Source organism: Schistocerca gregaria, chromosome 7 (assembly GCF_023897955.1).
Source record: "Schistocerca gregaria isolate iqSchGreg1 chromosome 7, iqSchGreg1.2, whole genome shotgun sequence".
Classification (NCBI taxonomy): Eukaryota; Metazoa; Arthropoda; class Insecta; order Orthoptera; family Acrididae; genus Schistocerca; species Schistocerca gregaria.
In genome coordinates this window covers 86,165,159-86,178,408 of record NC_064926.1, presented here as the reverse complement: position 1 = coordinate 86,178,408, position 13,250 = coordinate 86,165,159, and the positions used below count along the sequence as shown (strand labels likewise).

Here is a 13,250-nt window from a genome sequence, read left to right as displayed (position 1 = left end):
TAAGCTTCAGGCTTCAAGAAATTGCAGTAAAGTTCAAATTTTGATCCCGGTCCCAAATAGCTGGATTACTGAAAAACAGGCTAAAGAATCTGCTGTTTTGAATCAAATGGAGACAAAGTCTAGGAAGCTAAAGATGGAAGATGGGATTTTGGCAATATATGCAAACCGAAAAGGGAAAAAGCTCAATGATGAAGTAAAAATGTCCTCACTTTTTTGGAAACAATGAGTTTTCTTGTTTATCCCCAGGTTAAAAGGATCATGTTGCAGTAAGAATAAATGGGAAGAAGGTTCACAAGCAGAAACGCCTGCTCCTTTGAAATCTAAAAGAAATGTTCACTGCTTATTGTAAGCAATATGGAAATCAACTGAGCTGCTCAAAATTTTGTGAGCTCAGGCCAAAATGATGTACTACAGTTGGTGGTTCTGGATCACATTCAATATGTGTATGAGCAATTCATCAAAATGTCAAACTCAATGTTGGCTTCAGAAACTTCCATCCAAGATGACTAACAGGTTTAGAGGAAAATAAATAAATACATAAATAAAAACTGTATCCAGTTTTGAATCAAAAGACTGTGTGTTGCAATGTTGTGAGGAATGTACAGGGAAAATACAACTACAGGCTTTTCTTGAAGATGCCTTTAAAGACTATAACCCTGAAGAAATAATGTATACCAGCAATGGGTCTACACTGACAGACACACAATGGAGACTTGTCATAGAATTGTTGAAGATTTCACAGAGGCACTGATTTTGAAAATTACCAGTTTAAGCAGCCACCACTTTCTGACAAAACACTACGGTTTATATCTTAAGCAGCTAAAAAGAAATCTTGTAGAAAATGAATTAAATATATTGATGGATTTTGCTGAGAATTATTCATTTGTTGTTCAAGATGCTATGCAAGGATATCATTGGGAGAATAGTCAGGCCACATTACATCCATTTGTGATCTATTTTGGTGGCAGGACAAAGATTGAAAACATTAAAAACATTTATTTCTTTAGTGATGATTGAGCTGCTCAATATAAGAATATCAAAAATTTCATCAATTTACGCCTGCACAAAAAGGATCTTGACATCACAGCCGAATGGAATTTTTTAAATTAATTACAATCAGCTCAGAGTTTCCAATGATGCTAAAGCATTACAGTTAATGTCTCCGAAGCAGATGATGAAATTCCAGCAAGTTTACAGCCAGGACAATATGTTGCATGTATGTATAACAATTTTTGTGGGTTGGAAAAGCATGTGAAGTTTCACATGCAGAACAAGATGTCATCATCAGCTTTATTCACCCACATGGTTCTGCTCATTCCTTCCACTGGCACAGCTACTAAAGACACCTGCTGGATTCCTGAGCAACATATTTTCATGACTTTAGAAGTACAATCAACATCATCATCACCAGAAAGACAATACAGTTTTCCTCAATCTGTCCTTGCCAATATTATAGAATTATTTAACCAAAAATGAAACTGACTCTTTAGTGTTTTCGTTTTGCAAATTTGCTGTGTTGTGTCTTATACTTGTTTTATGGCATATGTTAAATACATGTTTGAAATTGATTTATATACTAAAAAAAGAAAATAAATTGTGGGATGTAATGCGCAAAATATTTCACTTCTCTATCTTCTCGAAGTGCTAGAACAATAACTTTTGAAATGTATTCTTACCCATGAATATGCTAGATCCAGAAATAAAACAATATAGCTTTGAAAGCTTAAAGCATGCCCTTTCAAGGTGTGGCAAGAAAAAAAGGATTGAACAAGACACATCTGGGATACTGCCCTCAAAAAATACCCTAAAATTTGCACATAGAAAACTTTGGCCGGCTTGGAAGACACATATATTTCCTTCTAGGCATCTAATGTTAATTAAATTTGATCCATATATAGACATTGTAGTAAGAATAACCCGCTGAAGTTTCAGTGTGATTAGTTCATATGAAAAGTACCAGTGGTCAATCAAACCTTGGCTCTGATAACAGCAAAACAAATTTTTTAGTCACTTTAGAGGCTTGTATCTATATTTAGGTGTGCCCGAATTTTTGCTGTGGTGTGGTTCAACATAAAAAGTTGTCATGTAAAAAAGGTCGTTCAAAAAGTTTTGCACAGTTGTCTCTAATTTTTTTATTTTTAGCAGGAGGAGAGTGAATTTTTTTGTGAACATACTTGGAACATCTAGCTATTAAGTTGGTACATAAAAGTATTTTCTTTTATTGATAGGTGAACTATAATGGACAATGAAATAGATGTCAGGTTGCGACCATCGTGATGGAGTTCCTCTTCAAGACCGGCGATGACTCTGCAGCATCGATTGCTCCCTGTTTATGGGGAGGACACAATGCATCACAGCAGTATCCAGTGGTGGTTGCAGGGGTTTAAAGAAAGTGATTTCTCTAAACTGGACAATTCACGATGTGGTAGACCATCGACGGCAGTGAGTGATGTAAGAGACCATTGATCAAATCATTCAAAATTACAGATGTGTGATGACAACAGCTTACTGAAATGACTCATTTGTCATTGGGTAGTGTGGTATCACTGGTACAGTTACCAGCGTACAGAAAAATCTGTCCACATTGGTTGCCTAGATCATTAACAAGAGAATCGAAAACAATGAGGAAGAATGTGTGTGAGGGTCTCATGAAGACCTTTACTGAAGAGTAGAAACTGCATTTTGACGGTGTCATTACCCAGGATGAAACACAGTTGTTTTTGTCCGAACCGGAGAGCAAAACCCAAGCCATGGAGTGGCGTTATCCAGGTTCCCCTAGGAAGAAGAAACCAAGACTTCCACGAATAGCAGGCTGAAAGGTGATGGCCTCCTTCTTCTGGTCTGTGATCAGTGTGGTGTCACTTTCTTTGACTTTTTGGAACCTGGGTCCACAATTAACCGGGACTGTTACTGTTCGTTATTGGACAAGCTGCAACATGCCATCAAGACCCACAGACCACAGCTTCAGGGTCAGCTCATCAGACTACACCTCGACAACCCCATACAGCCCTTATGATGCAGAAGAAAATCAGGAAAATGGGTTGGAAAATTGTTCCTCACCCTCCCTACAGTCCAGACTTGGCTCCGTCTGATGTTTTTACCTCTTTGGTTGTCTGAAGGCCCACCTGTGCAGTAAAACCTTTGATAGTGAGAAAGACCTTATTTCCTGTGCCAAGTGATGGTGTAAAATCAATCCCCAGAATTTTACCAAAGTGCATATAAATCATGGAAAGAAAGTTGGGCCAGATGTGTCACAGCTGATGCAGGCTACATCAAGCTGACCCCTGGTCCCCTTGATGTTAAATGACCCATTAGTTTAATCTTGTCTTTATCATCCCCAAATGACTGATATGTAATGGCTTGCCTACTACACCTTTTTCAACACCCCCATGACACTCTCCTGTGGTTCAAACAAATAACCTTTTACATGTCCTATTCAAATGAACGTTATTGAAGGAAGAGTGATGCAAGTGTTCTGTGAACCTTCTCTTTTGTTGACTAAAGACATTTTCATAGTAACCCATGAATGAATTATTTAATAATATTGTTACTGATCAATACATTCACTCAATATTCACAATGTTTTCCCAAATTCTACGTCCATTGACAATGGCCCCATAAAATAAAACATAAAATTTATCAATACTCATTTGAAGGAAAACCTTATAACAATCTCAAATGGTTAGATGAGCTGTTTAGAGAGCCAAATTATCTATATATTAGAAACTACACACTGAGAAAAGACGTTAGAGTAAAAGGTACACAGTAATTTGAGGGGGCGATCAAAAAGTTTCTAGACGAAGGTCACACAGTTCAGAATCAGTATGTACATCAGGTAAAATTGGCATAAGCACTGAGGCAATCATCCCAACATCGCTCCAAGTTGAATATACCCATTTGGTAAAACACCGTGCATGAAGAAGTCTGTAACTGCTTGCTACACATCCTCATTAGACAGGAATCACCAACCCTTCAAGGCCTTTTTAAAGGAATGTAAGCATGATAATCGCATGGGGAGATTGGTCGGCTGGTTGATTTGGGGGGAGGGGACCAAACAGCGAGGTCATCTGTCCCATCAGACTAGGTAAGTATGGGGAAGAAAGTCAGCCGTGTTCTTTCAAAGGAACCATCCTGGCATTTGCCTGAAGCGATTTAGGGAAATCACGGAAAACCTAAATCAGAAAGGTCAGACACAGGTTTGAACAGTCATCCTCCAAAATGCAAGTCCAGTGTGTTAATCACTGTGTCACCTCTCTCGGTTGCATGGGGAACGGTCAGAACTATAGGACAAGTGCTCATATGTCTCCTGCTTGAGTTGGTGTACCTCTGCAATACGACAAATGTGATGTGGGGTGTGTGTTACTCTGACCAGCATGGAGCTTGGCCCAGCATTCCATAACAGTGTTTTTTTTTCTTTTTTCACATGTGCTGCCCCATAAACATTCTTCGTTCTCCGATAGCTGTCTACCAGTGTTCGTACTTCAGCAGCCAAGGAAAGAACAACAGCATAATTGTCCTGCTTGGACACATTTGGTAATAATGTCGCCCATTTACTGCCTGCATGTTGCAAATATACACCAATTCCTTATCTACATGTCACTGCTTACATAACTGCTTTGGAGTCATGCTAAATTGCATATGCACTGTAGCAATGCTCTTTAATGTCCCTTATATTTACATTCTTCACTGGTCTACCCATGTATGAGAGAAAATTATATGAATTAAATGTATATGTACATTACACAAATATCAAGAATAAAACGTACATACATCAGCATAGAGATAAATACACAATTACTTTCAGATGATAAAAATAAATGCAATACACACCATACACAACAACAAGAGCAACAAAACAATAAATGTCAATGTTGTAAATTAAAACACACACACACTAACATTAACATGCAAAGGCTGATCCACAACGTCCTATTCATTGTAATCCCAGAGCCATAGCTTAGATGGGAGGAAGAAAATGACAAGGAGGAAGCATAGCATATGGATACATGGAATTCTCTCTTAGTGCCACCCATATTACACTTCACCGACCCCCCCCCCCCATTTCAATTGCCTCTCTCCACAATTTTAAAACCTAAAAAGGCTGGCTGCCTAGATAATTAATAATTTTTGTTATAATACACAGCGCCCATTTCATGCATGAACAACTACTAAATTTTAAACCACATGGAAGCAAAACTTAAACATTCGAAATATATACAAATTTCGTCAATGACAACAATTTACAAACAAAGATGTTACAGTGAGTAAATTTGGGGCAATATCCACCTTAATGAACTGATAACACCAGAGGTTTCTCGCAAACTGTTAAGTCATTTTGTTAACTAGTAGTGACGTGTTATGTGGTAATTGCTTTATTACAATAATGCATTTAACAACTGAGTACAATCCTGGAGCCGGCATTAGTTATTACTATTTGCAGAACTGTTGGAAGAAAACTCAAAACAATAAATTGCCCTGGAAGTGGCAACATCTGCAATAAATCAGTTCCAAAGTCACTACCGCCACTGGCATATGTCATTAGATAATAATATCTCCGCCAGGTCTTATTAGTGCTGTTAGAGAGAAGTTAGAAAATTCGAAATCAACTTTGCGTTCATAAATCTACCCCAGCATCGCAGCAGTGCACAATGCCACCACAAAACAACACCATAAGCATTGAGATATGCATTTTTCAGAATTTTTCCGCTATAACGTTCTTTGTATTTAAGATACAGCCACCACATCATATCCGGTGATTACAGACATTGAAACAAGGACGAATTAGTGTCACAGTATCACTAGTACTTTAATGAGGTTATAAAATCACTAGTTATTCAATTAAGTCTTCATCGATACATGTCAGTATATCATACCACAATCTGCGAATGTAATTATAACATGAAGTAAATTAAAAATTTACTTTTTGTAATCCGAATGAAAAAATCCTCCTGACGCCGGATCTGATGCATATTCGGCCGTGTCTCCTCCAGCGCCTGGACGGTCATTGCTATAAGACCCGTTATTTGCCATTTCCAATTTTCACATGAGTTTTGTGGATCCACTTATTTTACCGTCGTAGTTACACAAAACAAAATGTTGGTTCACGACTTCCACGCAGACTTCACCTAGCACCTACAACCCAAGTCGAGCGTAACAATCTGTCACCCCCACAGCACCAACGATTCTACTCATTATCAACTGTTGTCAACAAGACAAGTTGTCAAAGATCTACACGTACATTGTTATTATATGTTACTTGTGTCTATGGACATTGGACAGTAAATCTCAATGCCGATCGTGTGAGCCGACCGGTTGCGCTTAGCTGGCCTCCAGTTTGTAGCTCTCCGTGCTTTCCGGTGCCAGACAGTGAAAGTTTACTTTTCATGTCTACTATTCGCTTATTTTGGTTATCGTGAGTTTGTTTATGTTAATACAACCTTCGTCTGGAGAGAGGGATAATATAGTTGCAATTTGTGCACTGCAACATAGAACGGTAACAGAAGCTTATATCGCCAAATTATTGAAAGTACAGGCACTATAATCAAAAGTTTCCTAAAATTTAACAATACTTCAAAACTTCTTTTTTTACTTTAGAAAGTAAAAATCATTTCAGAAGCTGATAAAAACAGGTGTCTCTTTAACCAGCATGGCCATATTACATTTCAAGATCATTCTTCCTGACGTGTAACCTTGAATGTCTCAAGCTTTGCTATACCAGGAAATTATGGAAAGAATGATCTTGCTACAACGTTCTTCTTCCCATACACCAAATGTTATGCTTCTCAGGCGTGCAATTTATACATAATTTCATCAGAATTGAAACTGATGAAACTAAAAAAAATACTTATTTCAGGAGTCTGACCTAGAATGACGTATTTGCCTTGCGTGCAATTTACATATTTCATTTCTGAGACCTTTAACCCTTTCAGGTCCATAAGAAAACTAAAGTACTAGTGATTAAAATTTTTGTATCTTTGTGGTAACTGGAGGTTTTATAAACAAAATATGTTATTATTTCAAACATTTTTATTTGTACTCCTAAAAAAAACTAGAACATATTTGTCCCTGAGGTCCTTAAAGAACAGTTACAGAACACTCTACACTTAATATATCGAAAAATTACAGAGGCTGTGTGTATGTTGTTTATTTGATGTGAAATTCTGCAAAACAGTTTCTGCTTGAAGTAAAGCATAAATTAACACCACACTGTTCACAAATATTGTAAGTGCAATTTTCAACACACTTTGAAGCACAATGAACACATCTCTTCCTTACGTCTGATTTTATCATTCGGTGCTCTGGAGTCTTTGGATTGCAACTGGTCTGCAACCTTCTTGATGTTTTCACTACTGTTGATAAATTCCTTTGCCGACTTGAATAATTTCCATTTAGATTTCTCGCAATGCATTGCCTGAACTCTAGAGATGATAGTGTTGATTTGCATCCTGATTCTTCTGTCAATTTTGAATATATTACATACGCATTGTTTACACCAATGTCAAGAAGATCACAGAAAATTCTCAGATAATACTTAATCTTTGCCTTCCTGTCGAACTCATAAGTCACTTTCTTCTGGTCCATAAGGTCCACCCATCCCATCCATTTGTACTTTCTTATCATAAGAAGTTCACTGAACACTGATCTTTTCAGGAGAACCACACTGATGCCTCTTCACTGTCGTACATGGTATTGGGGAAATAAAATTAGTCAGTAGAAAAACAGGCTTGTTATCCATCCATTTGAGGATTGTCAGACCATTGCTACTGAGACTGTGCTACCGAGACTGTATGAATCACATCTTTTCATTTCCTTGTCTGGAGGGAATGTCTTTGGGATGTTTTTATGATTAATGCGCACTGTTCTACATGATCTGATATTTTGTAAACCAAGGTAATACTGCAAAGCTGGAGAGTTAAAAAAGTTATCTACATAAATTTCACATCCCATTCGGATAGTGATTTTGTCAGTTGCAGAAATACTGACTCAACAAGCTGTACATCAAGACCTGTCTCTTTTTTTGCCAGTGTATAAATCACGCTCAAATAGATAGCCAGTTTCCGAATCACATCTGCACTGCATTTTGAAACCCCATTTGACTGGCTTATTTTTGACATACTGTCGCATAATATTATGTCCTTTGAATCTGATCATATGCACATCTGCAGATTGAGCCCTAGTTGCACTAAGAGATTCCTGTAAGATTTTATTCAAACGGTTAGTTACATGTCTCACTTTGTATGTGTGGTCTTCCTTTATTGACTGATCAGCATTGTTGGAAAAATGTAAGTACTTTCGAATCTCTTCAAACCGATGTAGTGGCATAATCTGAGCTATATAAGGAACACTTAAATCGGGTTCAGTTGCCCAGTAGCTTCTAAATGTAGGCAAAATATGGTACCCCATTACCAGGTTCATACCAAGAAATGCCTTGATTTCATCTTCATTTGTGCTGAAAGCGTTGCCTGATTGTTCTACATACCGAATACTTTCAGGAATTTATATATCATGCACCAAGACTTTTAGGCCAATAGTGGAAGAAAGAATTTCAAATGGCTGTGGTATTTCACGATTTTCACTGACACTAAAACCGAGCGAGGTGACGCAGTGGTTAGACACTGGACTCACAATCGGGAGGACGACTGTTCAATCCCGTGTCCGGTCATCCTGATTTAGGTTTTCCGTGATTTCCCTAAATCACTCCAGGCAAATGCTGGGATGGTTCCTCTGAAAGGGCATGGCTGACTTTCTTCCCCATCTTTCCCTAATCCGATGAGACCGATGACCACACTGTCTGGTCTCCTTCCCCAAACAACAAACCAACCAACTGACACTAAACAAAAACTAAACTAAAAAGAACTGTCTTGGTTGGTAAGTTCTGGACCATTTAAATTCTAATAAATCTGGAAGGAAATCAGGTACCTCAGCATTTTGTTCTGATATTTCGTCTGTATGACTTCTTTTGCTATGTGGGCTAGGCATTTCTTTTACAGGATCTTCTATAATAACATGTTCTCTTTCATCTTCCATATCTCCTTCAATAAAAATTTTATCTTCTTCATCCAGTAACAGATTATCTTCGTCATCACTACTGCAAGCCTCCAAAATCTGCATAACACTTTCATCAGTGATAAAAAAAAATTTCTGGAGCACATGACTTAAAAGCAAATTTGAAATTATACCAGTACAAATTTTTTTCTGCTTATTTAATAAAATGAAAGATAATATATTTTCAACCGAATTTTAAATACCATTCTGCTAGTTTTTTTTACGTAGTAGTAACAATTTCATGACATTCAAAAACAAGTACACAAATTACCATTGTGGTACATTAGGACAACTATGTCCCAAAGAATGAAAATAAATATTTCCGCTGATGAAACTTACTTGAATATACTTTCAAGCTTTGACAGTAAGGCAGAGAACACAATATGCACACAATAAGTGAATAAATTTGTGTGTCTGCTCGAAGTGAGACCCACCAACAATAACCAACGACTAATGGTAGTTATAGTAATTGTTGCCACCAAAGATGTACAATATTGAAGAAAACAAAAATCTCTGCTTCAAGTAGAGTATCTGCAGCACATCAACTGTGATTACAGTCCAATTAGTAAGGTGATTTATATGTGGGACCAATGTGTCCCATGTACGTGAAAGGGTTAAGAGCTTACAAATCGTATCAAAGAAACATACCACCACCCAGTTTATCACCATTCTTCCCTTAATGTGCTTTGACAACTTACTTTACTTTTATAACTCACTGTGATACCAGTGACAATTTTCATTCTCTTTTGATTCATCGGTTAAACACTAATTACAATGAGACAGCACAGGCAGTTTTATCATAATCTCACACTGTTGTTCTAAAGTAGTCATAATATCAATAACCCTGAATTCCTGCAACACAGCATACATTACAGGCAATTCCTTCATGCTAAACATCTTTAACAAGAAAATTTTATACTTCATTACTGTTGACCCATTGACTAGGTATAGAAAGTTAGCCTAATCGTCAAAATATTTCAAACACTTATAAAAGGCATATAAACACTGGTATTGTGCAGATCTTACAATAATAATAGTTTCATTAAACTAACTAGCTTATTTCTCAAAACTTGTCAGCTGTTTCTGGTTCTACATTCCCGTCCACTACATTAATAAATACTTCTCCACCTCCAGGACTGTGAAATTCAATTACAGCAGTCTTTGTGCTGTTGGCAAATTCAATCCGCTGACGGAATGAGGTTGCACAGTGGTTAGCACGTTGGACTCGCATTCAGGAGGACGATGGTTCAAGCATGCATCCGCCCATCCTGATTTAGGTTTTCCATGATTTCCCTAAATCTCTTCAGGTAACTACTGGTATGATTCCTGTGAAAGGGCACCGCCGACTTCCTTCCCCATCCTTCCCTAATCCGATGGGACTGATGACCTTGCTGTTGGTCTCCTCTACCAAATTAACCATCCAATCAACTTCAAAATTTTTACACCATTCTTCGTTATTCTTGTCAGAACAACATATTTTTTGTAGTAATAACTCAATTTTACTTAATACACCAAAGCCAGATACCAGTGTAGGAAGGAATGATAATCTATTTCTTTAATTGATCACATGTGCACTCCCACAAAATAAATCTCTACATCCAATTTGGTGAGATCTGCGAAATGAATGAATGTATGGTCGTCTGCTAACCACAGATAGTGAATGAGCAATATATGATCATCTTTGAGATGGTCCTGTGGTCACCTTTGGTGTAACCAAAGAGATGAAATTACCTGAGCTTTGAGCGCTTGAAATGTGGCTGACCAATGGGTAGCATGGTCTTCCCCCACCTCAGCAGAGGTGCGAGATGACCTGAAGAAGGGCCATGTTTCAGCACTCTGCCGCTGGATCTAGTGTTGGTAAGACGTGTCTTAGGTGTGCTCCGTAAAGACAAAAGAGTGGAGACATGGTATGCACATGAGATACTTAAGAGTAGTTTGGAATAATAATTTCTCTATTTCAGGAACTTTTGTAGGGAGAATTAAATGTCAGGCAGGTAATATTAAAGGGCTCGAAGTAATCTTCAGAAGTGACCAATGGTCACAATGAAACCATGTGTAGCAATAAGTTGAAATACTTCCGAGTGCTTAAGTTAAGCTGAATGACTAGTGTGTGTACTATAAGTTGGAAATATTTAAGAAATGGCGTGTGCAGGACTTGAAATTGAAGACGGGTAATTCCACATCGCGAGTACTGTGTGAGTCTCAATCTGTTTATGAGATAAAGGATAAAGAGAAGTACTCGTCCATGGTATCACTTGAGGATTCGCGTGTGTGACGAATATGTTCTTAATATTACTTTGCGTGTTATGTTTCCGTGTGACGCTTGATTCAAACTATAATACTCTGAGAGTGAAGCAAGGTGAGTTAGCCGTCTATCCAGCAACGCCACTTGGCTTGCATTGCACAGGAAGACGTGCATATATCCTCCAGAGTTCATAGTAGGAAAGAAAAGTTACGAAGTGGGGCAGTGTCACGTGTAACTGGGATGAATACGAATTGAAGTGGGAAAGCTGAAAGTGATGTGATTATAACATTGTGACTTTCTATTGTATGTTGCCAGTGTGATGTATTTCATGAAATTTAAGTATGTGTGGTTGGCATGGGAGAGAAACAAGATAGTTTCATATGCAGTGGGTTATGCATGTTCCTTTTTGTACCGCTCGGTCTGGAGGAAAGTTTCGTGATGATGGTTGTGAGAGTCGAAGTGTGAGATATAGCAAAAGATCCACCATCCTATCCAGAAAGTGCACAGTAGCACTGCACGAGACCATAAGATAGAGAATCGCCAATGTAAAACCATGCCCATTTGGCGATATTTCTCATGTGTTATTGTTGTAGGTTATAGAATTTGTGTGTTTAGGTTATAGAATTTATCAGAATAATGAAAAGAAAATGATTGGTGGACTTTTCCTTCGAATTGTATGTTGTCATGATATCCAGAATTTATCATGTGTGCGCCATTCATATTCAGTGCGATGGCCACGTGTTGACCAAAGCCGTTAAATGAGAAAGAAAATGTGGTATTGCCAGTGCATAGTGAACAGTCAGAGTTGTGTAAATTACTAATAGCCATATGTGCGTTTCCGTCGCGTAATATTCAAACAGGAGAACAACTTGTAACTTAATTGTGAATACTAGAGTTCATGTTACTCGATAAATAAGAAAGAGTCCACTCGCTTGGCAGACCACTCATCTTGCAGGCCTGACTGCTTGATGCCACAGTATGAGCAAGGCATGTGGGTGCCTCTCAAACTAATCCGCTGAAAGAAATGTTACATGAAAGCACATAGCTGTATGGTAACTCCTGTAGTTGGATATAAACTTCTCGAGAGAAGTGCAAAAAGTTTCACTATTTATAGTTCAAATTCAGCTCCAGATTAATGAAGGGAACTGGTGTCCATGAGGTTCGTGCAGACACTGGGGATAAACACGAGATTCATACCTATCTGTCTGCATAGTCCTCTAAGCGCAGAATGTGCAGTATTAGTCAGTTGAGATAATAAGAACTGGTACACTTTTCTCATGAAAAATTTCTTGTATATTGGGAAGAATATAAACTTAAATACCTATTTAGTTGCGGGGTATATTTTCGAGAGCTTTTTTGTAAAGTAAACTGTTCGTGCTAAAAACCGCATAAGCGGCTTAGGCATTTCGACACATTGTTAAGATTCCAACAGGCTTACACGAAATTAAAAACTTCAGTAATTAACAAGTCTAAACACGGGAAATGAATGCAACAGTGCCTTGTCCTAATGGAAATGTAATTTTTCACTGCGTGTCACCAGCATGCGCTACGATTTGCAAACTTAAGCCGAACAGAGCACAGCCGACTGGCTCACCCAATCGGCAGCAAGATTTGCTATCACTAGACACAAATTTATTTGTTTCCAACAAGCAGAATTTTAGCCTCCTTGGTTTGCAAACAATCTTATCATATAGTAGAAATACCTCTGGAGTGACCATTACATTCTGAGAATGTTGTCAACAATAATTTGAAATTGTCATGTGATCTCAGAAGAATGATGTTTGTTACACTTTCCGCATAGTTTGAAACTTGTAAAATTACATGTATTTGTTACTTTTTTACCTTTTGTTTATTCGCAATAGCAATGCTGAACTACTATATTTGCTGTAGGAACAAAGAGATATACATGAAATGGGCAAAAGATTGGTTATGTGAGTACTTCGACGTGTTGTACTTTTTT

The 13,250-nt window shown here is 37.8% G+C and overlaps 1 protein-coding gene across 1 annotated transcript in view; it reads right to left on the bottom strand.

Annotated features, from left to right (window-relative positions):
• Positions 1–6,228, bottom strand: part of LOC126281547 (AP-3 complex subunit beta-2) — a 223,057-nt gene extending 216,829 nt beyond the window's left edge. The window contains exon 1 of the mRNA XM_049980608.1: positions 5,921–6,228. Coding sequence (XP_049836565.1) covers positions 5,921–6,030 — 110 coding nt within the window. The 5' untranslated portion in view covers positions 6,031–6,228. The remainder of the gene's footprint in view (positions 1–5,920) is intronic.
• Between the last annotated feature and the right edge of the window lie 7,022 nt (positions 6,229–13,250).